Below are 22,452 nucleotides of genomic sequence, written 5' to 3' on the forward strand. Positions count from 1 at the left end.
TGGTACATGGGACGATGTCCAACCAACTGAGCCACACCGGTCAGAGCCACCCTTGCCTTTTTCTTTATTTGTTTATCATTCACTGAGTACCTTCCAGATACTACGTGGGTTCCTCCACCTGGAAGAAATCATGGTCTAGTAAGGAAGACCAAGAGGTCCCCTGATACTTACAAATGCTGCATTCAGGACAGGGTTGTGCCCACTGCTGTGCGAGTGTCTGCTGAGCTCCATCTGGGGGCCTGGATGGTTCACGAAGATGGCAGGGGCCATTGCTCCCTCTTTAGAGAGGCAGCTTAGTGTAGAGTGAGTTCATGATGTGGCTCCATCACCTGCCAGCTGAGTGATCTTGAATGAGACAGTCTTTCTATGCCTTAGTGTTTTTCATTTGTAACATGAGGATAATGATAAGTGATAATAACCCTATAGAATTTTTGTGAAGATTAAATGAGTTAGTCTATGCAAAAGCATTTATTTAGAACGATTCCTGATATTTGCTAAGATCTGTGTGTGGATTGGGAGCTGGGAAGTGGATGGTGCTTGTCTGATGGGCTGCCACTGCTGGAGAGGAGCTGGGGGGTGTCCTCCCCTCTTCATTAGCCTCCTCATTGAGAGCGGAAAGGACTCTTTCTCCAGGGGCCCTTCTGATCCTGTTGAGACCTTCAGGGATCCGAACTCTGATGGAGACCCAAGCTGAGGAGCAGTATCTGTGTCCAGTAGCAGACGTCTCGGGGGAGATGGGGGCTTGTTAAGGAGACACATCAAAGGGCTGGAGTGTATATTTGGGGGCGACTTCAGGAACTGTTGGCTGGAGCTGCTTTGTGCCAGCTCATGAGGACCCATCATTAGCGTCACTTCCCAGCTCCTCACTCAGTGACATCACCCTGATAGCCTGGAATCAGCCTTAGTAGGAATATTTATACTGTGGAACCTGGCAAGTGCTACAAATCTGTGCTTTCTCCCCAGAGAGCGATGGTGAATTTAGCAGCACACCACTGGTCTTTCTGTCTCTAGTTGGCAGGTGTGAACTCCCGGGATGCTCTTGCCATCACAGAACCGGCTTCTGCTGGCAGTCCCGGGGCCTCTGGGGTTGACTTGGGTAGAGGGGCCTGCTGTTGGCCAGGAGCCGCTCTTTCCCCGAGGACAGCTGTGAAGGTGCATTACGTGAATCGAATGCTTTTGAGAGTCTCACAGGAAGGAGCCACTGAGCTCTCCGGGATTAAAACACGATGCCTCTGGCGGTCAGGCCTCTCACTGCCGTTTTCTCTTCTTTTTCTTGCCGTAGGTCTCAGTCAGTCTCTCCACCTCCAGTTCTCTCCCCACCAAGGAGTCCCATCTACCCCCTCAGTGATAGTGAAACGGCAGCCTGCAGGTACCCCAGCCGCTCCAGCTCCCGGCTGCTCCTCAAGGACTGGCACCCCCGTGAGCCTTCACCTCCAAACCCTCAGGCTTCCTCCCCAGACACTTCTTCACCACCCACTTGTCCCCTCAAGGCCACCAGCTTCAGTTATTTGGACGGAAGCCCTTCAGTGTGCAGGAGAGAGGACCAGAAGGAGAATGTGCTGGGGGGAGGCCAGGATGTAGAGGGAGTAGCTGCTTGCCTCCCCCTTGCCCACAGCACTCCGTCCCTGGGATCAGCCTCCAACCCACGGAGCATCTTTCAGAACCGCACTGGCACCCGTGCCCACAGCCTGGGCATCCGGGAGAAGATTTCAGCATGGGAGGGTCGCCGAGAGACTTTGCCCAGGATGAGCACGTGTGGAGAGAAGCGGGAGGGCTCTGGGGGCGAGTGGGCGGTCAGTGAGGGCTGCCCCAGTGTGGGCTGTCCCAGCGTCGTGCCGTCCCCCTGCAGCTCAGAAAAGACCTTTGATTTCAAGGGCCTCCGGAGGATGAGCAGGACCTTCTCCGAGTGTTCCTACCCTGAGACCGAGGAGGAAGGAGAGGCACTCCCTGTCCGGGACTCTTTCTACCGGCTGGAGAAATGGCCAGGCCGGGGTGAGCCCAGTGCCTTCCTCAGGGGGCACGGCAGCAGGAAGGAGAGCTCAGCAGTGCTGAGTCGCATCCAGAAAATTGAACAGGCCCTGAAGGAGCAGCCAGGCCGGGGGCTCCCCCAGCTCCCCAGCAGCTGCTACAGTGTAGACCGAGGAAGAAGGAAGACTGGGACCTTGGGCACCTTGGAGGAACTGACGGGGAGCGCGAATGTGAGCGCTGGCAGCCGGGCAAGAGGAGTGGCTGGAGTTGCAGGGGAGGCAGGCCCACCCCTAGAGAGGGAAGGCAGTGGCTCCACAAAGCCAGGGACCCCGGGAAATAGCCCAAGCTCCCAGCTGCTGCCATCGAAGAGCTCCCCTGATTCCGCTGTGAATCCTGTCCCCAAACCCAAGCGCACCTTTGAATATGAGGCTGACAAGAACCCTAAGAGTAAGCCAAGCAATGGTCTACCTCCTTCGCCCTCACCTGCTGCTCCACCTCCCCTGCCCTCCACCCCAGCCCCACCAGTCACCCGGAGACCCAAGAAGGACATGCGTGGTCACCGCAAGTCCCAGAGCAGGTAACGCATGGTCCTGGCATGATGGCTTTCTTTCCAATGGAGGATGCAAAAGCAGATTGTAGTCAGGGTCAAAGTCAGTTGTGATTTTATAAGTTCTGAAGCACCAGATGATTGTCAGGTGGTAACGTGAGCCAGCAGAAAAAGAGATTGTTCTACTCTTGCTGGAGGAGGATACTGAAATGTGGGCGGGGAGGCTGGAGGGGGAGGGGTTGGGGTGGGAATGCTGCTTCCAAATGCCGGTACTGAACATGCTGGCTGGGTTTGGCCTTTGGAGTAGAGTTGGGCTGTGTCTGGGCCCCACTGAAACTTGTTCCATGTTCTTCGGGAAGGTAAGGCCACCTTACTTTTAGATCGAATAGACAGGCCCTAGAAGACCTGTAGGACTTTAGCCTCATGACTACTTGAAGTGCCAGCACTCAAAAGTTAGTTCTTTGAGTGCATCATTATCTGAAGACTGCATGTTATTATTAACACATCTTAGTGGCCCGGTGCATGGATTCATGCACACTGAAAGGAAATTAATTAGAAACCAGACTTGGGACAACAGTGCCCCAGTAATAACATAACCCACGGCCGAAGGTGGAATTGCATGGCCCTGAGAGGAATTGGGCTCCTTCCTCTCTGGTTCCATGGTGCATTACCTGAGAACCGCCACTGCCAAGTCACCACAGCTTGGCAGCTCCTGCGTTGAGTGTCTGCCCCCTGATGGTCAGTGCACATCATATGTACCGGCTGGTTGGACAGTTGGCCCATCAGACGGTCATTTAGCCTTTTATATAGAGAGATACTATTGACACCTTTAACATGATTTCCTCTTCCCTGAGGGCTACATGGCCATATGAAAACCTGGGCATGTATGAAGAGGGGATCCTTGGATCCTGAAGGGAAAAGGAGTGAAAGAACATTTCACCTACTTCTTGGCCATGTTTAAGAATGACCTCTCCTGAGACTCACATTGTTTTCCTGTTCAGTCTCAGCATTCCTGACCCTGACTACCCAGGCCACCATCACCATTATGGTGACTTGGGCATTGGAGCTATTGGAGTTGGTAAAAGCTGGGAGGCATCTTAGTCTCTGACTTGGAGTAGACTGTGAGCCAACTTCCTTTGGAAGGCCTATGTTCCTACCCTCAGCCTTTCTCCTCTAACCCAAAGTCAGATGGGCACCCAGGTTTGCTTCACTTGTAGGAAGTCTTCAATCCAACCCCATATTTTAGGCTTCATCCAGCACGTCCTATCTCATAGAGAACCTTTCCCGCCATGTGCAGGGAGGAAGATATCACAGAGGTTCAGACCCATGAGTCACAAGAGCCAAGAATAATCCCATGTTTTGGCCCACCCACATGCTCACTGGCTCTTCAAGTCTTTAACAGCTCTCTAAGAGTGCTTGCTTTGTCTATTCACCCACCTCTATAAACACTACCTAGTTAGAGCCTGCTTGTGCTGGTCAAGAGGATACCAGGGCAAATAAGACAAGGTTCTTCCACTCGAGGAGCTCATGGTCTGGTGCAGGAGACAGAGGCACGAATAAATCATAGATGCTGTGCCACACGCCATGGCCCATGTCGTGGGACCTGAAGAGACCTAGAGGGAGAGGCATCTAAATTAGCCTGGAGAGCAAGGGAAGCCTCCTCATGGGGTTGCTGAGCTAAATTGAGAGCAGCAGAAAGCAGTGAGCTAGGTGAAATAAGGCGGTGGGGAGATGGTAGATCAGCCTGGAGGTTTTACACATACTCCCATGCTTGTTACATTTATATACAATAGATACACATACACCATATATGGTGGACTCACTTCATATAAGAATTAACTTGGCAAATTTAAATCTGTGCGCTTGGGGGGGGGGGGCGGAAGGGGGGAAAATGGTTCATAAAGTATAGGCTGTTTCATTTGCCTTTCCACACAGTAGGCATATTCCCCTGAGGAGCATGAAATGGTAAGTTTGTATCTGTTGTGCAGGTATGATTCTTGTGTTTAACATATTTTTTAAAAATATATTTCTTCTCGTATTCAAACAGAGAAAAATAAATCTGGTGGAGAAACTGACTATATTAGTCTTAATGAAAGACAGTGTGTTGGCCTTTGACATGGTACCTTTCTGAGGGATTTTCATGATTTATGTCTTATTTGCTGACTTGAGAACTACTGGCCTAAGATATTGACATCACTATATATAGAGAGTGTCCCCCCAAAATGTCTATACACACTTTGAATAATTATAAAGACAGTGTTTATTAAAAATACATTTCATTTTCAAAATTGAGCTTCAGCTGTGTGTATACATTTTTGGGGGGCACCCTGTATTAATGAAAGCTTGGTCTCAGACCAGTCGTGGTCTAAGGGGCAAAATCCAGGAACCACTGCCCTCAGCCATTGGATATTAACTGTTGAGAAGTCTGGGCCGGAGACAGAGATTTGGGGGTCATCATGGTAGAAATGGTAATTAGGGGGATGGCCATCAATATCTGGCCCCCAAGAGTGCCAAGTTAGCAAGGGTCCTGAAAACAGAACCCTCAGAGACCCTGGCATTTGAAAGGTGAGTGGAAAAGGTGATCCTTCACAAGAGCCTGAAAAGTAATTGCCAGAGAGGCCCTTGAAAACTAGGAGGGACAATGTTGTAGAGATGAGGGGAGGCAGTGGCAGCGTCGAGTGTCAGTTATGTCAGGAGCTGCAGAGCAGCCAGGCAAGCTGAGCACGAGATGTAGCCTGTGGGACACTTTTAGTCCTTCACTTGCACCCCAGGATTCTTAGCAAGAGTTCTTCATTAAACAAGAGAGAAAGGACTTCATTGGCTGAAAGGTCTAACGGTACCTAAAAAAAGAGGGAGGTGTTCGTGGGTAAAAGGAGGGATTCAATGAGTGCCTTGCCTTCTCTCCCTCCCAGGAGCCTGCTGGTGACCTGCCTTAAAGAGGGAGAGAATGCAGCTGGGGTCAAGTCTTAGATGGGGGAAGTGCCTCCCCAATGAAGGAGAGGAGTACAGAGTACTGTGGCTCATGGTGTCTGGGGTGCAAACATACTGTGATTTTGAAATTCTACAGTAGAGGAGGTGATGTGGGGGTTGGAACTGAGCTAGTGAGTAACTGCAGGGGAGCTGGGTCTTGGAAGTAGCTTCTGGCTTCAGATTGCCCTCCTACTTCCACCTCAGAAGTGTTGTGGTTGGTTTTGAGGGCTCAGCACTTCCTGTTCCAGCAAACCACCTACCACCAACTATTTCCCCAACCCCCAAAACAACCTGGGACTCACCCATCCAGTGTTGAGCCCTTACTGGCTGCTCAGTGCAGGAGCACTTGGAAGGGTGCTTACCTGATGTGAGACTCTGAAGGCAGGTGCTTCTCAAGGAGGCTATTCTGAAGGCCCAGAGGCCCAAGTCAAAAGCTCAGAGCCTGCAGTCAGACATCCTGGGTGAGCCCTGCCTCTGCCACTTCATCTCCCTGAGCCTCCATCTCCTCATGGCACAACACCTAGTAGCAGCGCTGTGAGATAAGTCAGGCAGCCTTTTACCTGTGTTGTCATCACTGGTGTTATTTGCAGTCCCCCAGGCTGGGGCCTCTCAGACCTTCTAGTTCTTCACTTGGATAGAAAGTTTGGTTCTGTCTTGGTGCTTTGCTCAGTAGCTGGTCTTGGGAGGAGGACATCTGGTCTTTGCTGTTGCCCATGGCCGTTCGCCAACAAGGCAGTAGGAATCTAGCTCAGCTGGAATGACTCTCATTCTTGTTATCCACAGAAAATCCTTTGAGTTTGAGGATGCATCCAGTCTCCAGTCCCTGTACCCCTCTTCTCCCACTGAGAATGGTACTGAGAGCCAACCCAAGTTTGGATCCAAAAGCACTTTAGAAGAGAATGCCTATGAAGACATTGTGGGTAAGCAGTGGCCCGGGCGGCAGGTGGGGTTGCCTCTGAGGGCTGCAGCAGAACATGAACAGGAGGGGGACACTCTAGGTTCTGCTTCGTCAGCTGTGGGCAGTCAGGGTCCAGCTTCTGGGACCTCCCAAGGAAATGGTCTTCAGAGGAAGTAGCTTAGCAAGGACTGGGCAGCTGAGAGAGGAAAGCCTGGAATGAACGAATCAACTGAAACCCAAGAGGTTTCTGGGACCACAAAAGGGGGAAAACCACATGATAACTTTCTTTTATTTCTGGAAGGCCTGAGAGTCCAACCTTAAAGCCCCTCCTTAGCTTTGTGTCCTTAGGCAAATCCCGTAACTTTTCTGAGGCCTCTGTTTTCTCAAACATGATGATGTTATGGCAACCACAAAAATAATAGTAATGATACTTCATGGGATTACTGTTGGGATTAAATGAGGTTAAATATGTACCGAAGCACCTCCTCAAGTGAAAACCCCCAAGATTTCCCTCTGCTTGCGGGCTAACCAGTTCAGCCGGCCCCAGTTTCACAGAGGCTGGCAGACTCCCGGGTCACAGGCACAGGACTTGATCACTCACCGCACAGCAGCAGCAGGAGCCGTGTGTTCCATGGTTGCCCTGTTCCCACATCCCACAGGGCAGTGGAGAGGAGGTCCAGGTAGAGGCAGCACCCACAGTTTTAGGAAACCCCAGTCTCTTTAAGGGGCTGCTTGCAGACCTGCCCATCAGGAGACATTATCCTTATTGCTCTGGTCAGGAATCCACTCTGCCTCTGCCCTGGAGGCAGACCATTCCTGTCTTCCAAGACTGTTTGCTGTTCAAACATCTTTGAGAAGATAGTCTGCAACCATTAATTCCTCTTCCTCAGAAGGTCAGGAATGTAAGACAACTCGGCGAATTTTCCGCCGACAGCTGGGAGGACTTGGTGCTGGCAAACTTGTGGTTGAGGGTCAGTAAAAACCCAATAATCTAGGCTGGGTTGGGTTTACTTTTGGCATTCACTTTAATTCTGGACTCGTTCTCTTTGGGGGAGGCGGGCTTTAACTCAGCTCAAGTAAAGTGTGTGTCCCGGGGAAGTGGCCTACTCTCTCATCTCTTTCTCCTCTCTCTGTCTCTCATCCCTCTCTCCTCTTTCTGTCTCTGATCTCTCTCATCTTTCTCATCTTTCTCTCCTATCTCTGTCTCTGTGTCTTTCATAGGCCTTGAAGCTGGAGGGGACATAGTCTTAGTTAACACATTAGAGAGAAGGGGCCCCAGTGGAGAACCCTCTAGTCTCTCATAAGACTGTGGGATCTTGCCCTAACCGGTTTGGTTCAGTGGATAGAGCGTCAGCCTGTGGACGCAAGGTTCCCAGGTTCGGTTCCAGTCAAGGCATGTACCTTGGTTGTGGGTACATCCCCAGTAGGCGGTGTGCAGGAGGCAGCTGATCGATGTTTCTAACTCCCTCTCCCTTCCTCTCTGTAAAAAATCAATAATAAAAAAAAAAAAGACTGTGGAATCTTAGGAAAAGAGAACCACCTATTCCCTCTTTGATCTGAGCCATCGGGCTCATCCTTTTCTCCTTAGAACTTGCTGGGCCAGCATTTCTGGGGCAACAGCTACAGTGATCAAGATCCACATAGGCACTGCTTTCCCAGGAACGGAAGTGATTAGCATGTAGCCATCAAAAATTAGGTCATAACAGGAAGGCTGTGGGAGTGAAATCCCTCCAACAGCAAAAGGGCTCAAGGAGGGAGGCTTCTTCCCTCGCCACTGGGAAAAAGCTCTGTACACACGGGTCACCCAGCCTTTGGGGTCAAGAGCTGTGGGGATCAGAGGCACAACCCCACCTCCCTCCCCACCTCAGCTGCAGAATGAATTCCTATTTCCTCTTGTTTGGAGTAAATTGTAATGTCATTGCTGCCCACGGCGCTTGTGGCTGCCGCCCTGGGCAGAGGAGGCTCTGCCCACACTGGTCCTCACTGTTCTCTCTTTGAGAAGCTTCACAGTCCTTCTGTGCCGCCCAGGGATTTCAGGTGGGGGGATGTTCTTGTAGAACAGAACTGAAGTGAGAGAAAGGGACGCTTTAACCATTTGAACTGTCCGGAGATCCATGATTCTAGGACTCTGGTTGGGGTTGTTTGGGAGCAGTATCTGTTGGTGTGTGTGTTCGTGTGTGTGTTCGTGTGTGTGTTCGTGTGTGTTCGTGTGTGTGTGTGTGTGTGTGTGAGAGAGAGAGAGAGAGAGAGAGAGAGAGAGAGAGAGAGAATTTTGCAGCCACTTTCCTGAGCAGCAGAACTGTTCTCGGGCCTTCTTAGGTCAGATTAGAGAGAAGAGGAAGAAGGAGGTAAGTGTTTCTGGGGTTGGGCCTCCTCGCCGAGTAAAGGGGACTTTATGCCACTTTGAGAGGTGGCATGAGGAGGCAAGACAACATAGGAGCGGCCTGGATACTTCTTGGACGGATGATTTAGAACCAGTGTCAGGGCTGGCATGGGCTGGCATTGGAGCTGGGGCATGCTCCTTAGCTGCTCACCAGCTTCTGGATCTTGGGCACCTGCGTAGAGAGTTGAGAGAGATAGTGTGGGATGGAGGGTGAGGAATGGCCCAGGCACCTGGGTTTTGCTTCTGCCCTGTGGGGTGGGGTCGGTTCCAGGTCTGTAGCTACTTCAGTCCCATTCTCCTTCTTTGTAGCTCCCACGGCAGCCGGGTCTGAATTTGTGGACCTGACCAGGGAGGCTAGAGGGAGCTTTCTCTCTCTCAGACTCTGGTTGATTCATCCCTTTCTCCATCCCTGGAGACAGGATCAGGGATTTGGAGCCTCAGCCAGAAGCTCTAGGGGGCCCTGTTTCTGAACTCTGAGTGTCAGTTTCACTTTTGCCTCAGATTGACCAGTGCCTCTGATTTCCCAGAAGCCTCTCTGTTCTGGGCCCAGTCTGTGCTATGTGAGGGTCTGGTTCTGGTTCTGTTTGGGTTACCCAGCTCTCGTGCTGCCTGACCTGCAGAGGGACAGACGAAGCTCTGTGAGGGGTGTATGGCATGGGGCTGTGAGGGAAGAGCACCCAGACTAAGCCTCCACCTTGGGGAGCAGCCATTGGACTGGGCTCCTGGTCTGTGAGGGACTGAGGGCCATTTGGCCCAGAGGCTGCCTGTCTTCTCTGTGAGCAGTGGGCTTGAACCGGGGCCTTGGGAGTTTGCTGGCCCCCTCCCACACCAGAGGGGACGCCTGGGGAACTGCTGAGGTTCATCCCGCTGACTTCAGTAGTGGGGTTCAAAAGCAGAGTGACTGCCTCCCTGCTTCCTGGGCTGTTCATTCTCACCTGTCCAACTTGACCTCTGCCCCGGAAGATGCTGCTTTTCTCCAAAGCCTTGTCATCATTTGCTTTCTGAGCCCGACACTTAAAAATGCACCCGAGGAAGCCGCTTGTTAGGGAGTTATGTGGAGTGGCCTGGGCGCCTGACCAGGGAGCCCGGGCTGCCTTCCTGCAGAGATTCCCACTCCTGTCAGCTCGCTGGGGCTGAGGGAGCGTTTCCAGGAACTTGAGTGGGTGGGAGCTGGGGACAGGCTGGCCAGCCTGCCTGCAAAGCCCTCTAAGACTCCGCTCTCCCTCTGCCCTCTTTTCTCCTTTGTCCCCAGGCTGGGAAGCAGTAAGGCTCAGAGTGGCCCTGACAGTATAGAGGCTGCAGCCCAAGGCACAGCCCAGGGAACAGTGTGCCAGGCAGGTGGGAAATGGTGTCCAGGCTGGGTGGGTGGGTAACACTGGCCCCTTGGAGCTCCCATCCGATGTGCTGTGCATTGTGGAGGGAGTCGGGCCCTAAACCTGGCCCTCTCTTCACTGTGTGTGAGCAAGAGGGTGTGGGGACGGAGAAGCGGAGAACCGGAAGAAACAGCTGGTTGGAACCCAGAGAGGTAGATGCGGAGGGAAGCAGCAGACCCAGGGCCCTAGTCATGGGTGTGGTCCAGGAAGCTTAGGATTCTCTTTGGAGAAATTCTCAGTGCCTGTGCATATACATGCATGTGTGAGCGCATGCACACACACACACACACACACACACACTCCTTCCCTAACTGGTTCTTCCAGTTGGGTGTGTGTAGGGAGGGGGGTGCTGGCACATTCGGTTAATAACCAGAGGAGCTGTGGGGAGGAGTCGGGGCTAGGCCGGGTGGGGCTGGGCTCTTCCTTCCAGAGGATCTCTGTGAGACGTTTGGGCTCTGACAAGTCCTTTTAAAAGAGCTCAAAGCAGAAATTCTTGGCCATGCCCTTGTCCCTTATCTCATCAGCTAAGCTGGGAAGGGTTGAGACCTCTGGCTTCCCCAGCTGGGCTTGAGGAGAGGAGATGGGGTTGCTCAGGGCCAGGCCTCCAGGGAAGAAAGCCACCTCTTCTACCTCCCCCAGGGCAGGGTGGGGCCGCAGCAGGGAAGTCAGGGCCGGAATGCAGGTAGAAGCCTTGCAGTCTGCCCCGCTGACTGCATCCTAAACTTCATGTTCCTCCACTCAGGCCTAGCTTCGCTGGCCTGGCTGTGGCTCTGCTCCCCTAAGGAAGTTCGAAGCCTTATTCTCCATCCTCCTCCTCCCCCAGCTTGGAACTACTGCTTTGACAGTTAACTTGCTCTCAGCAGGTTCACATTAGTGGCTCTGGGATTCAGGGCCTGCTTGGTCTCTGCATACCCCCACCCCTGGCACCCTGACTCCTGGGGAGATGATAGGAGTATCTCTGTGATTTAGCTCCAGAGGGCAGCCAGGGACAGTGTAGCAGCCGAGAGGAGCAGGTGAACGAGGGCTGTGACGGGCCCAAGCCAAGGCCGGGGAGGCAGGGCTTGGGCTGGGGCCAGCGGTCGTTTCCTGGAGAAATGATTAGCGTCCTGGTTATATCAGACAGGAAGTTAAGCATTGCTGGAGACGAAGAGGCTGATCTGAGGACTAGGCAGGTAGGAGGAGCAGGCATGTGAGGCTTTCCTGAAATTTTGTTTCCAGAGGCGAGACTCGTGTCGAGAACCTGGCGTTCCCACTGATGTGCGTCAGTGTCGTACATCTCTTCCTTCCTTGGGCCTCCGTCCCCTACATCTGTTTTTGTTTGTTTGTTTTTCAGGTTTGGGTTTTGTATCAATGTTAAAAGCTCTGATTCTGGGGAAAGAAAGAAGGGAGAGGAGGAGGGAGGGAAGGAGGGAGGGAGAAGGGAAGGATGGAGGAAAAAAGGGATACATGTCATGGCGCTCAGAAACTATTAGGAAATCCAGAAACATCTATCTAAAGCATGGGTTTTTTAAGAAATTATTCTTCAGTTACAGTTGACATAGAATATTATATTAGTTTCAGATGTACAATATAGTGATTAGACGTTTATATACCTTATGAAGTGATCACCCCATCAGTCTAGTGCTCATCTGACACCGTGCATAATTATTACAATATTATTGATTATATTTCCTATGAAAGCAGCAGTCCTTAATGGGGGGGGGCGAGCAATTTCCCCTCCCTCTGTCCCTCCCTCCCTTCTTTCCTGTCTTCTCTCCCATTATCCATTCGCCCACCCACCCTTCCATTTGCTCAGGAGACATTTTTGGTTGTTACAACTGAGGGGATGCTGCTGTCCTCTAGTGGACTGAGGTCAGGGTTGCTGCTAAACATCCTGCAAACATGCACGTACAGGACAGTCCACCACGACAAGAATTATCCAGCCCAAACGTCCGTAGTTTGGAGAAGCACTGATTTAAAGGAGTTGAGACAGTTCGCACTGTAGGTTGGGGATGACGACAGGGCTCTGGCTGATCCTCTGGCCCAGGGCAGCGTGGGTGTGATGAGCTTGGAGGAAGTGCTCTTCCTGTCCCCCTCTCACAGTGGTGCTCTGGTCTCCTTTCGCCAGATCAAACGACTGCCCTGGCATTCGCTGACCCTTGACCCCCACACCTCTCTGCTCCAGGAAGTGTGCTGGAGAGGGGCCAAGAAGTAGAGTCTACCCTGACTCCTCCTGAGTGCCCACAGTGGGGTGGCAGGAGACAGCTTGCAGGGGGTGCCAGGTTTACTATTTGGCTCCCTGAGGCAGGGTTGCCGGGCCAGCTCTGCTTAGTCAGGGCTCTGGAATGGAGACAAGTCATTTTCATACCATGACTGTGTTACAGGAAAACGGCTGCTCAATTGCTGGGACGCTGCTGGTGTTGGGAATCACTTAATCTGGTCCCCAACCTTTTCTTGACCCATCTTAGACTCGCACTACAGAGACTTGTGCTGCTCCCCGGGCAGTCTTATTAGCTCCCCGGGCAGTCTAGTGTCGGCCTGCAGAAGTCTTCCATTCACACGTCCCCTCCCTCCTCCTCTCCCGCACCTCTCAAAGGCATTTCCTAAATTCATTGTGGTTTTTCTTGATAGTAGTAAGTAGCTACCGTGATAGGGCGGATCTTGACTTTGGAAACGGAGAAATTGGTAAGCATATGGGGATTGCTTTTTCTCCTGCATCCTAGCCTCAGAAAGCTGGTGTTCCCGTGGCCCTGGTTTCTAGCCCTTCTGCTCCCCGAGAAGGGGTCTCGGAACTCCGTTGGGGCATGAGGTGAGCCCGGGCCTCCATGGGGCTGGTTGGTCACCCAGACTCAGTCCTGCTGCTGAATAGAGGAGCTGGAGTGAGCCCCACCCTCACCACGTGTGCTGCCTCAATGCCTCATTCCGGCCACTGGTGCCTAGGTCCCTGGTCCCATGTGGTGGTGTTGATAATGGAAGGGAGCAGAGGGCTGTAGTCGCTCACAGTCCACACGGACTGTGGTTCTGGCGGGACGGACCTGGGGTATAGCATTGCATTTTAGAAAAGCCCAGGCATGTGTCGGAGGGAAAGGGGCAGGAGGGTATGGCTTCTGGGAAGAGGTTGCTCTTCAAGGGCAGAGGCTGTGCTTCGGACTCTGAGATTCCCTGGTCCTCCCCCTACAGTGCCGGCTGCCAGCTATTGGAGAACCCCCACCCCCACCCCTTCGGCCCAGGCTCCTTTCAAGCCTCTCCCGCCTCTCCTGGGTCATGCAGGAGACCTTATTCCCAAAGGGGAGCGAGGGCCTTCTCTTTTCTGCCGAGCTCAGCAGTACAGGAAATGGAGTGGCACGGTGTCAGGGCAGTTCATTGAGTAAATAGTCACGGCGCGTCACTACTTGCTAATCTCTGTGTGGGGCTAGGGTTCCCTCAGTGGACCAGACAGAAGAACAGTCCAAAAGGAGTTGCCGAGCAGTGCAGTGGGTGAGAGCGAGGCCGGGGAAAGCCCGGCGCCCTAGGGTTCTTTAGAGTCCCTCGAAGCCCATCCCCTCAAAGTGGGTCCTCGGGGAGCAGCCAGTGAAGGGACAGCCTTGTGACCTCTCCAAGCCTCTCCTACCTTGGACTGTGCATCTCTGGGGCTTGCACAGCAGAGGGACGGGAGCCAAGGAGAGGCGCCTGGTGTTGGCGCTGTCGGCTGGCCGGGCACAGGCAGGGGTGGCTGAGCCAGTCTTGTGCAATCCCTGAATTTATAAAACAGAGGCCAGACAAGGCTGAGCTGAACTGGGGGTGGGGGGTTCAGCTTCTGGACTGGGAGCCAGGATCTGTTTGTAGCCTCCCACTGCAGACGGGGCGCTGCATGACTCATGAGCCGAAGGGCCAGGCAGAAGCCATTCTCTTTGGTTCACAGGAATTCTGCTTGTTTATTTGTGTGAGAGAGAGCGTGCGTGCTTCCTTCTTCCTTCTCCCCCTCTCTAACCTTTCCTCCTCTGCAGGAGATCTGCCCAAGGAGAATCCATATGAGGATGTGGACTTAAAGAGCCGCAGAGCGGGACGAAAATCCCAGCAACTGTCAGAGAATTCCCTGGACTCTCTGCACAGGATGTGGAGTCCCCAGGACAGGAAGTACAGCAACCCGCCCACTCAGGTAACGGCAGCCGGACTTGCGCCTGCAGGTCAGCACGCGGGCCACCGTGGGGGCCTGTCCTACCCAGGCTGGGCCTGTTTCCACCGGCTTTTCCCCTCCCCAGTGCTTGGCAAAGGATGTGACCTCAGTCAGGAGAGAGCTCTGCACTCAGGGACTGTGGCATGTTGAGGCCCTTGGGGACAATGGAGACAGGCTCTTAGGGCATCCTGTCCGACTGCCGTCCTTTCCCCACTAGAGCTCTGAGCTGCCCAACTAAGGCAGGAGTCCCTGTGGTCTGCTGGCTTATCATTTTCCTCCCCACCCCCTCCTGTGGGAAGCAGGAAGGCAGGGCACTGGTTGAGCCTTGGCATTCTGCAGCGCTGGCAGAAATGACCTCAGTACTGGCACTTGGGGGGCCAGGCACAGGTCCAAGAACCAGATTTGAGAGCTAGCCAGGTGTCCACGAGACCTGGAGCCACTCCTGTTGGAGGGAAGAAGAATGAATCGCCCAGGAATGGACTGAAAGAGGGCAGAATGAGAAGGGTGAAGGGTCAAAGGAGGCCCTCAGACTTAGCTCCTTCTGGCCTTGTCCAGGTGGTGGGCAGGAGGCAGGAGAATTAAGGTGCTTTGGACCTACCCTGGCATCTGTAATTCTCCATGCAAATGGAGGGACCTGTGTGTGTGTGTGTGTGTGTGTGTGGGAGAGAGAGAGAGAGAGAGAGATAATGATATGAGAAAGAGACATCCATTGGTTGACTCCTGCATGCGTTCTGACCGGGGCTGGGTATGGAACCTACAATGCAGGCACATGCCCTTGATCAAGACTCGAACCCATTACCCTTAAGTGCTTTGGCTGACTCTCTTACCACTGAGAAACACTGGCCAGGGCTGGAGGGACCTGAATATTTTTAACATTGTCTAGAGAATATAAAAATGATTTCTTCTGACTGGAATAATGTGACTATTTTTATAAAAGATTTACCTTCTAATGTGCTTCCATTGAATGTGTATCGCCTGACTGATTGGGTGGGAAGGAAAGAGGAATTGAGGGGCGGGGAGGAAGGAGGACGTGGTGAGGAGGGATGAGAGGCGGTGCCAGACCCACACAGCAGGTGGGAGGCAGGCCGAGTTTGCAGGGGGTGCTGCCTGGCAGTGAGAGGGTCGCTGAGAGGAAGGCCGCCGGACTGTAGGGTAGCGGTCTAGACGGAGGGAGGCAGAAAGCGGATCAGGGCTGTGAGGGAACCACCTGGCCATGAGGCCGGCCTTGCTGGGCTTTGGTGGTCAGAGCACTGTGCTGCCCCTAGAATACGTGAGCAGGGCCAGGCTGGCACGTAGACTGTGGCCTCTACTGGATCGGGCTGCGGGGGAGGATTGGCTGCAGCGGCCTGGCTCAGTAGAGAGCAAAGTCCAAGGCTAAACCTTGTCCCAGAGCTCAGGGGAGCCCCCAGAGTTCCCGGTTGGCCTTTTTCCACTCAGATGACAGCCCCGTTTTCCTAGCCTCTGCTTTCTTTATTCTGGCAGAATTCCTTAGCTTCCTTTGTGGAAGCGAGCATCTAATCTAGCCCTGATTAGCAGCTACGGTCTGGAAAGAGGAAACCCCAGAGGGTGGAAGTCTCAGGGTGGGATTCTGGGAGCCGGGATGCCATCCTGTGGCTGCCAAGTCCAGGCCCCAGCAGAGGGTGCTGGCCAAGGCTTCTGTGGTGAGCCCCTCACCCACTGTGTCTCCCCCATGCCAGCTCTCCCTGAAACCAGGCAGCCAGACCTTGCGCAGTGGAAACTGGTCGGAAAGGAAGAGCCACCGGCTGCCACGATTACCCAAGAGACACAGCCACGACGACATGCTGCTGCTGGCTCAGCTGAGCCTGCCATCCTCACCCTCCAGCCTCAATGAGGACAGCCTCAGCACCACGAGTGAGCTGCTGTCCAGCCGCCGGGCCCGCCGCATTCCCAAGGTAGCCTCCCCAGTGGGGCTGGGCGGGCAGGCAGGCGGCCCTTCCTTCCTTCTCTTCCTTCCTTCCTTCCTTCCTTCCTTCCTTCCTTCCTTCCTTCCTTCCTTCCTTCCCCTAATCTGGGATTGCTCCCTCACTTCTCCTTGCGTATATTCTGGGTCCATGCCTTTCTTTTTCATCTGGTTAATTCTCTTTTCTTATCAATAAAGATGCAGTAAGTGATTAATGGGGGGCAGATGTTAGGGGAAGCACAGGCCGGCCTCTGCCCCCAAGAAGTACTCCATGGCTCTGGCTGGCTGGAAACCAGTCCTTAGGAGACACCCCATTACTGCAGTTTGGGGTGTGCATTTTGAGGTCTCTATACACAAGTATTTTCAGGCTTTGAAGGACCTCAGGCTCAAACATTGACTCCCTCTCTATAACTCTCAGAACGAAGAGTTTGCAGCAGTCATTTATAGGCAGCCAGGCCCAAACCGTCAGCCCAAAGCGGCAGGATTTAGCTAACTGGTATTTTTAGCCTGCAAACAATGCTTGGGTATATTGGGAATTTAGCTCCTTCCTGTCAGGGCTCCAGGTTCTGGCCCAGAGGGGAAAGGCTGGAATCCCTGTTCCTGTTATTGCATCTGAGGAGCTCTTTGTCTCCGTTGGTTCAGGGACTCTTGGGACCCAGGAGTTCCCATCCTGTCCAGTTTGATCCCAGTTCCTTCCTCTGGGGAGCTAAGTTTAATGTCCTTGCCTTGGGACAGGAGTCCACTTCGGGGGCGTATAGATGGAGAGCTACCCGACAGTCTGCACTTGGTGTCAGTGTGGCAGGGAGACCAGCATTGGACCTGGGGCGGGAGGGTAGCAAGCTTGCACCAATAAGGCAATGGGTGGCCTACTAAGCCTTCTTGGCGGTAGGGGCAGCTGGTGTTAGGTTACCTCACCCTCCCTGCTTTTCTCACCCAGCTTGTCCAAAGAATTAACTCCATCTACAATGCCAAGAGAGGAAAGAAGAGGTTAAAAAAGCTGTCTATGTCCAGCATTGAGACAGCATCACTGAGAGGTAGGCCTTGATACTCGAACTGGTTCAAGTGTCTGGGGCCCTTGGGCATTAGCAACAGGGAGAGGCATGGACTAGCCTCACCTTACCCTTTTGTGGGCCCATCACGGGGATCCTCCTACCTTCTAGGTGGGTAGAGCCCGGCCAAGAAGTGGTCACGTGAGAGGGGAGGGCCAAAGAGGGAAGAAAGCCATGGATGGGATGGTTCCGGCTTTGGGCTGTGAGGCCCTGAGTAGGGAGGTGACTGTGGGGAACTACTTCAGGCAAAAGGAAAGTCCAGACTTCCTTGGGTCCTCAGCTTCTCCAGATCAGGACTGGGTGGTAAGGGTTTGTGTATAGATGAGCACCTACAGTTTGAGCTCTGAAGGACCCTGGTCTCAGGCCACCCAGCACCTGGCCGTGGGCCCCGGACCTGGGACCAGGTACAGATTCATCGCTCATGGGAAGAGTTGGGGGGAGGGGGCATTGGAAACACTCGCTGTGGGGCAGGGGCTCAGCAAGCCTGCACTTCCGCTGTTTCTTTCCAGATGAGAACAGTGAGAGCGAGAGCGACTCTGACGACAGGTTCAAAGGTGAGGTGTGGCTCCCCACGAGCATGGAAGCCTCTCCCAGCCCTGGCTCTGGGGAATAAGCCTTCCCTCCCTCCTCGTGTGTAGTGCCCTTGTCCTGGTTGGCCAGGTTTGGAGAGATAGCAGGCAGGCAGGATACCGGGCCAGCAGAGCAAGGAGCTATGGGATTGTCCATTTCTACAGTCAGGTGAGCTCAGGCCTGCAAGGTTAACTTCAGACGTCTCCTTTGCCAAATTTCAGGCTGGTGTCCTGGCCCACACTTTCCCAAGCCGCTGTCTGTAGGGATTGGGTACTGGGTTTGCCTGGTAAATGTGAATCCTGGCGGACGTAGATGGGTTCAGAAGATTGCAGGCACCTCTTCTGGTTCTAAGGAACGTGCCTCAGTCTGAAACTGGTCCTCCAGAGGCCCGAGCCCACTCATCTCCCTTCCCCTGGAGTGGAGGACTGCCGCCTCCCGGAAAGGCTCTGGGACCTTCCCATTCCAGGGGCCTTGGACAAATCTCTGTCCTTTCTCTACTGGGAGACCCGGCCTAGACCTTCCTGGAGGATGGAAGTAGGGGGAGCTATTCTCCCCCGCCCCCCTCCACTGGCCCCGGCAAGTGGGCAAGTGGACTTTGGGCCTGAGGACGGGGACAAAGGGTTTCAAGTTCAAGGACTGATTGAGGCCTAAGGATGAAGCCTGAGCGGATGTTCATATCCCCTAGTCCTGTTGGCACAGGGGTGGGTGGGCGCCAATGACACATGCCTGGGTTTGCCTGGCTTGGGCAGTCCTATTGGCCCAGCACAGGCTGCAAAGGCTCCAGGAGGCCCAGACCAGTAGCTCCCTGTGTGAGGGCGACACCTTGCTCCCACCCCTTCTCCCCCAGACCTAGCTGGGTGAGGGTGTCAGGCTAGGCTCATGTGCCTAGAGGTGATCCACAGAGACTGAGCCCTGAGTCTGCTATGGAGGGGGGCTAACGTGGCATCTGCTTCCTGACCTGTGACCTGCCCCCAGCCCACACACAGCGCCTGGTCCACATCCAGTCAATGCTGAAGCGTGCGCCCAGCTACCGGACGCTGGAGCTGGAGCTGCTCGAGTGGCAGGAGCGGGAGCTCTTTGAGTACTTTGTGGTGGTGTCACTCAAGAAGAAGCCATCCCGCAACACCTACCTCCCCGAAGTCTCCTACCAGTTTCCCAAGGTGAGGCCATCCCCACCCCTGCACCCCTCCTCTGCCACCTTCTGTCGGCCTGGCCCATCTGGGGAAGAAGAGCGGCCCCATCCTGCCACTGCGGCTCACCTGGCTGCCCTGAGCGTGGCTGCTTATCGCCAGGAGGGAAGACGGTTCCAAGGGCTGAGGGTGTTTATGCAGAAGGTGAGGGGCGGGAGAGCCGCTCCCGGGGTGCTTAGACTAAAGTCACATTGCTTACAAGGACTAACAAGGGTCCTGACATGGGCCCCTGGCTTCTCTCTCTCCCCACTTTATTAAGATATAATTCACATACTACATAGTTCACCTACTTTACAGTGTGCAATTCAGTGACTTAGTGTATCGCAGAGATGTACAGTTAGTTCTGGAACATTTTCATCACCCCAAAAGGAAACTCTGTACCCATTCCCCCATCTACCTTATCTCTTTCTACTCCTTCCCTGCTCGGCACCACATCCTGGCCTCCATTCCCTTCCTTTGACACCCAAGCCTCTCTCTGCCGGAGCATCTGTCTGGAATGTATTTTCCCAGCTCTTCCCATGGCTGCTAGCTCTTTCTCGTTCTTCATTCGCTGTTCAGATGGTACTTCCTCCAGGAGATCTTCCCAGATACCCCAAAGAAGCCCCTCCCCTGCCCCGCTCTCTCTATCCTATCACCCTGTTTATTTCCTTTGTGACCCCCCCTCTGAAATCATGTTGTTGATGATTTCACTCTCCTGACCAGTGTGCAGGGACAGGGACCTTGTCCACTTGGTTTCCATTGGTAGCCCCAGCGCATGGCACAGTGCCAGGTGCCATATGCAAAGTGCCCATTTAATATCCATGGATGAATAAATGATGGCTCATCCCACACCCAGACCCCTCTGTGAGGATTGGGAGTAGGGACAGGGTTTGCTGAGAAGCATGCCAGCTGATAGGATGCCATCCAAGGCTCTCAAGGGAGGAGATGCTTCTTAGCCACCCCCAAACCCACCCCCAGGCTCCATGCCTTCCCTTGTCCATCTCTCCCCATATTCCTCTTGCCTGCAGCTGGACCGACCCACCAAGCAGATGCGTGAGGCAGAGGAGAGGCTCAAGGCCATTCCCCAGTTTTGCTTCCCTGATGCCAAGGACTGGCTGCCTGTGTCCGAGTATACCAGGTGAGGCCTGCTGACCTGGCTGGCGGGAGGACGAGGGCAGAGCCTCTTTACCCCCATGGCAGTGGGCAGTTGAATGGGGCCCACCCTAGTCCCAACCTCCTCTTCACAGCAACCTGGCCCTTCACCCCCTCCCTGGGATGGCGGTCCCCTTCCTGGGGGCTGTCCCTGGGTCCTCTGATGCTTCCCTGATGCCAGACCTCTCCCTGTTCCAGTGAGACTTTTTCTTTCATGCTGACCGGGGAGGATGGCAGCAGACGCTTTGGCTACTGCAGGCGCTTACTGGTGAGTAGGGCTGCTCAGTCCTCAGGGGCTGGGCCTCGGCATTTGTATGTTTGTGTGCCATTCTGCGATGTTAGCTTGTGTGATATGCTATGTTCTGCTCCGTTGTGTGCTCCCTGAGACCACCCCAACACACACACACACACACATACTTACATTCACATACACACTCATACATACATAAACACACACACTCACCTACACACACGCACACATACACATACATTCTTATAGAAGAGTCACTCCTGCCCTAACCGGTTTGGCCCAGCGGATAGAGCATCAGCCTGCGGACTCAAGGGTCCCAGGTTCGATTCCGGTCAAGGGCATGTACCTTGGTTGCGGGCACATCCCCAGTAGGGGGTGTGCAGGAGGCAGCTGATCAATGTTTCTAACTCTCTATCCCTCTCCCTTCCTCTCTGTAAAAAAATCAATAAAATATATTTAAAAAGAAAAGAAAAGAAGAGGCACTCCTGGGTTGGCAGGACTCAAAGGGGCCGCTCTGACTGGGCCCTGAGATTATGTGTAATATGGGGGAGAGAATGGATCGCCTTCTGGGCTGTCATATGTTTTTAGCTTGCCTATACTTTGTCGTTTCATTCATTTGTCTCTGGCTTCTGAGGTCTGATTGCTAATTCCAGATTGCAGGATTATGTCACCCCAGCAGTATGTGTATTGTACAACAGATTGGGGTGGAGGAAAATCTTCTTCACCCCCATTTCTAGCCAGCCTGATGTAGAAGCATCCTGCCCATGGTTGGTAGGGCTGGAGGCTGAGCAGGAAGAGAGCAGTGCCTTCTCTGGGGTTGTGGGAGAGATACCTTTCCAATGGGATTCTGGGAGAGATGCCTTGAACTCAGAGGGGAGAGTTTTGAAACTATAAGCCATGCTGTAGAGAGAGAAGCCCTTCCCTATCTGTCTCCCTTCCGTTAGCCCTGGACATAGATAGAGGTAATGGTAAGAGTCCTATTGCACTGTCCCCTGGAACTCACCAGGAGTGTTGTTGGCTAGGGTTGTCAACTATGTTTCAGGGTTCCCAGGCTTTAGTGGGAGAAGGCCTTACTAGATGCCAGTCTGGGGCAGATGAGGGTGATCCTTGGCAAGGGTAATACACAGCAGGGACCCCAAATGAAGGATTTGGGGCCACTCATTCATTCATGCACTCATTCACTCATTCAGAAACACGTATCATACACCTGTTGACAGTCAGGCAACATTCTAAAGGCACATAAAGGTGAGTTAGAGCCCTAACCGGTTTGGCTCAGTGGCTAGAGTGTCGGCCTGCAGATTGAAGGGACCCAGATTCAATTCTGGTCAAGGGCATGTACCTTGGTTGCAGGCACATCCCCAGTGGGGGGTGTGCAGGAGGCAGCTGATTGATGTTTCTCTCTTATCGATATTTCTAATTCTCTATCCCTCCCCCTTCCTCTCTGTAAAAAATCAATTTAAAAAAAAGGTGAGTTAGACATGGATCCTGCCCTCAAGGAACTTTTAATAGTGGAGCAGAGGGGGTAGGACTTTCAATGTAGAAGGGAAGGCAAAGGGAATAAACTATTATTTAGAACCTATTATGTTCCAGGCTAGCTGCTTTAAGTATGTCATTTTCCTTAATCCTCATAATAACTCATAACTCACTGTTATGTCCATTCTATAGATTAAGAAACTGAGACTCAGAGTGTAATGATATTCCAAGGTCACACAGCCAGTGAGGGACAGAGCCAGGTTTATTCTCAAATCCTTTAACACCAAGTCTAGTGCTCTTGGATCACCTCAGAGGGTAGTCTGGGGAGAAGTGTTCTATGGATGTGGAATGCCCAGTGTGTGGGACTAAGGGAGTGTGGAGCAGTACAGATGCAGGTGGGGAGCCAGGCAGTGGCCAACATGCCCCCAGGTTCCTTGGCCCTGGAGGGGAGCATTCCGAGGGCTCCCTTTGCAGGAGCAGAGCCGGATCAGAGCTGCTCCTTTGCAGTGGGCCTGCTGCCCCCAGGGAAGCGCATGTTTGTCCTGGCTGCTCAGAGAGGGCCTGGGCTGGGTCCCTGCCAAGGGGGCTGGCACT

General features: G+C 53.4%; 1 protein-coding gene across 4 annotated transcripts in view; it reads left to right on the top strand.

The window, feature by feature from the left end:
• ST5 (suppression of tumorigenicity 5) overlaps positions 1-22,452 on the top strand; it is a 104,322-nt gene that overhangs the window by 66,182 nt on the left and 15,688 nt on the right. For all 4 annotated transcript variants that reach the window (XM_006763485.2, XM_006763483.2, XM_006763484.2 and 1 more), the window contains exons 3-11: positions 1,283-2,545; positions 6,269-6,405; positions 14,105-14,256; positions 15,972-16,187; positions 17,133-17,229; positions 17,754-17,798; positions 18,790-18,974; positions 20,012-20,121; positions 20,334-20,403. In XM_006763485.2, the coding sequence (XP_006763548.1) occupies positions 1,283-2,545; positions 6,269-6,405; positions 14,105-14,256; positions 15,972-16,187; positions 17,133-17,229; positions 17,754-17,798; positions 18,790-18,974; positions 20,012-20,121; positions 20,334-20,403 (2,275 nt within the window). The remainder of the gene's footprint in view (positions 1-1,282; positions 2,546-6,268; positions 6,406-14,104; positions 14,257-15,971; positions 16,188-17,132; positions 17,230-17,753; positions 17,799-18,789; positions 18,975-20,011; positions 20,122-20,333; positions 20,404-22,452) is intronic.

The sequence above is a fragment of the Myotis davidii genome, unplaced genomic scaffold (assembly GCF_000327345.1).
Source record: "Myotis davidii unplaced genomic scaffold, ASM32734v1 scaffold118, whole genome shotgun sequence".
NCBI classification, from domain to species: Eukaryota; Metazoa; Chordata; class Mammalia; order Chiroptera; family Vespertilionidae; genus Myotis; species Myotis davidii.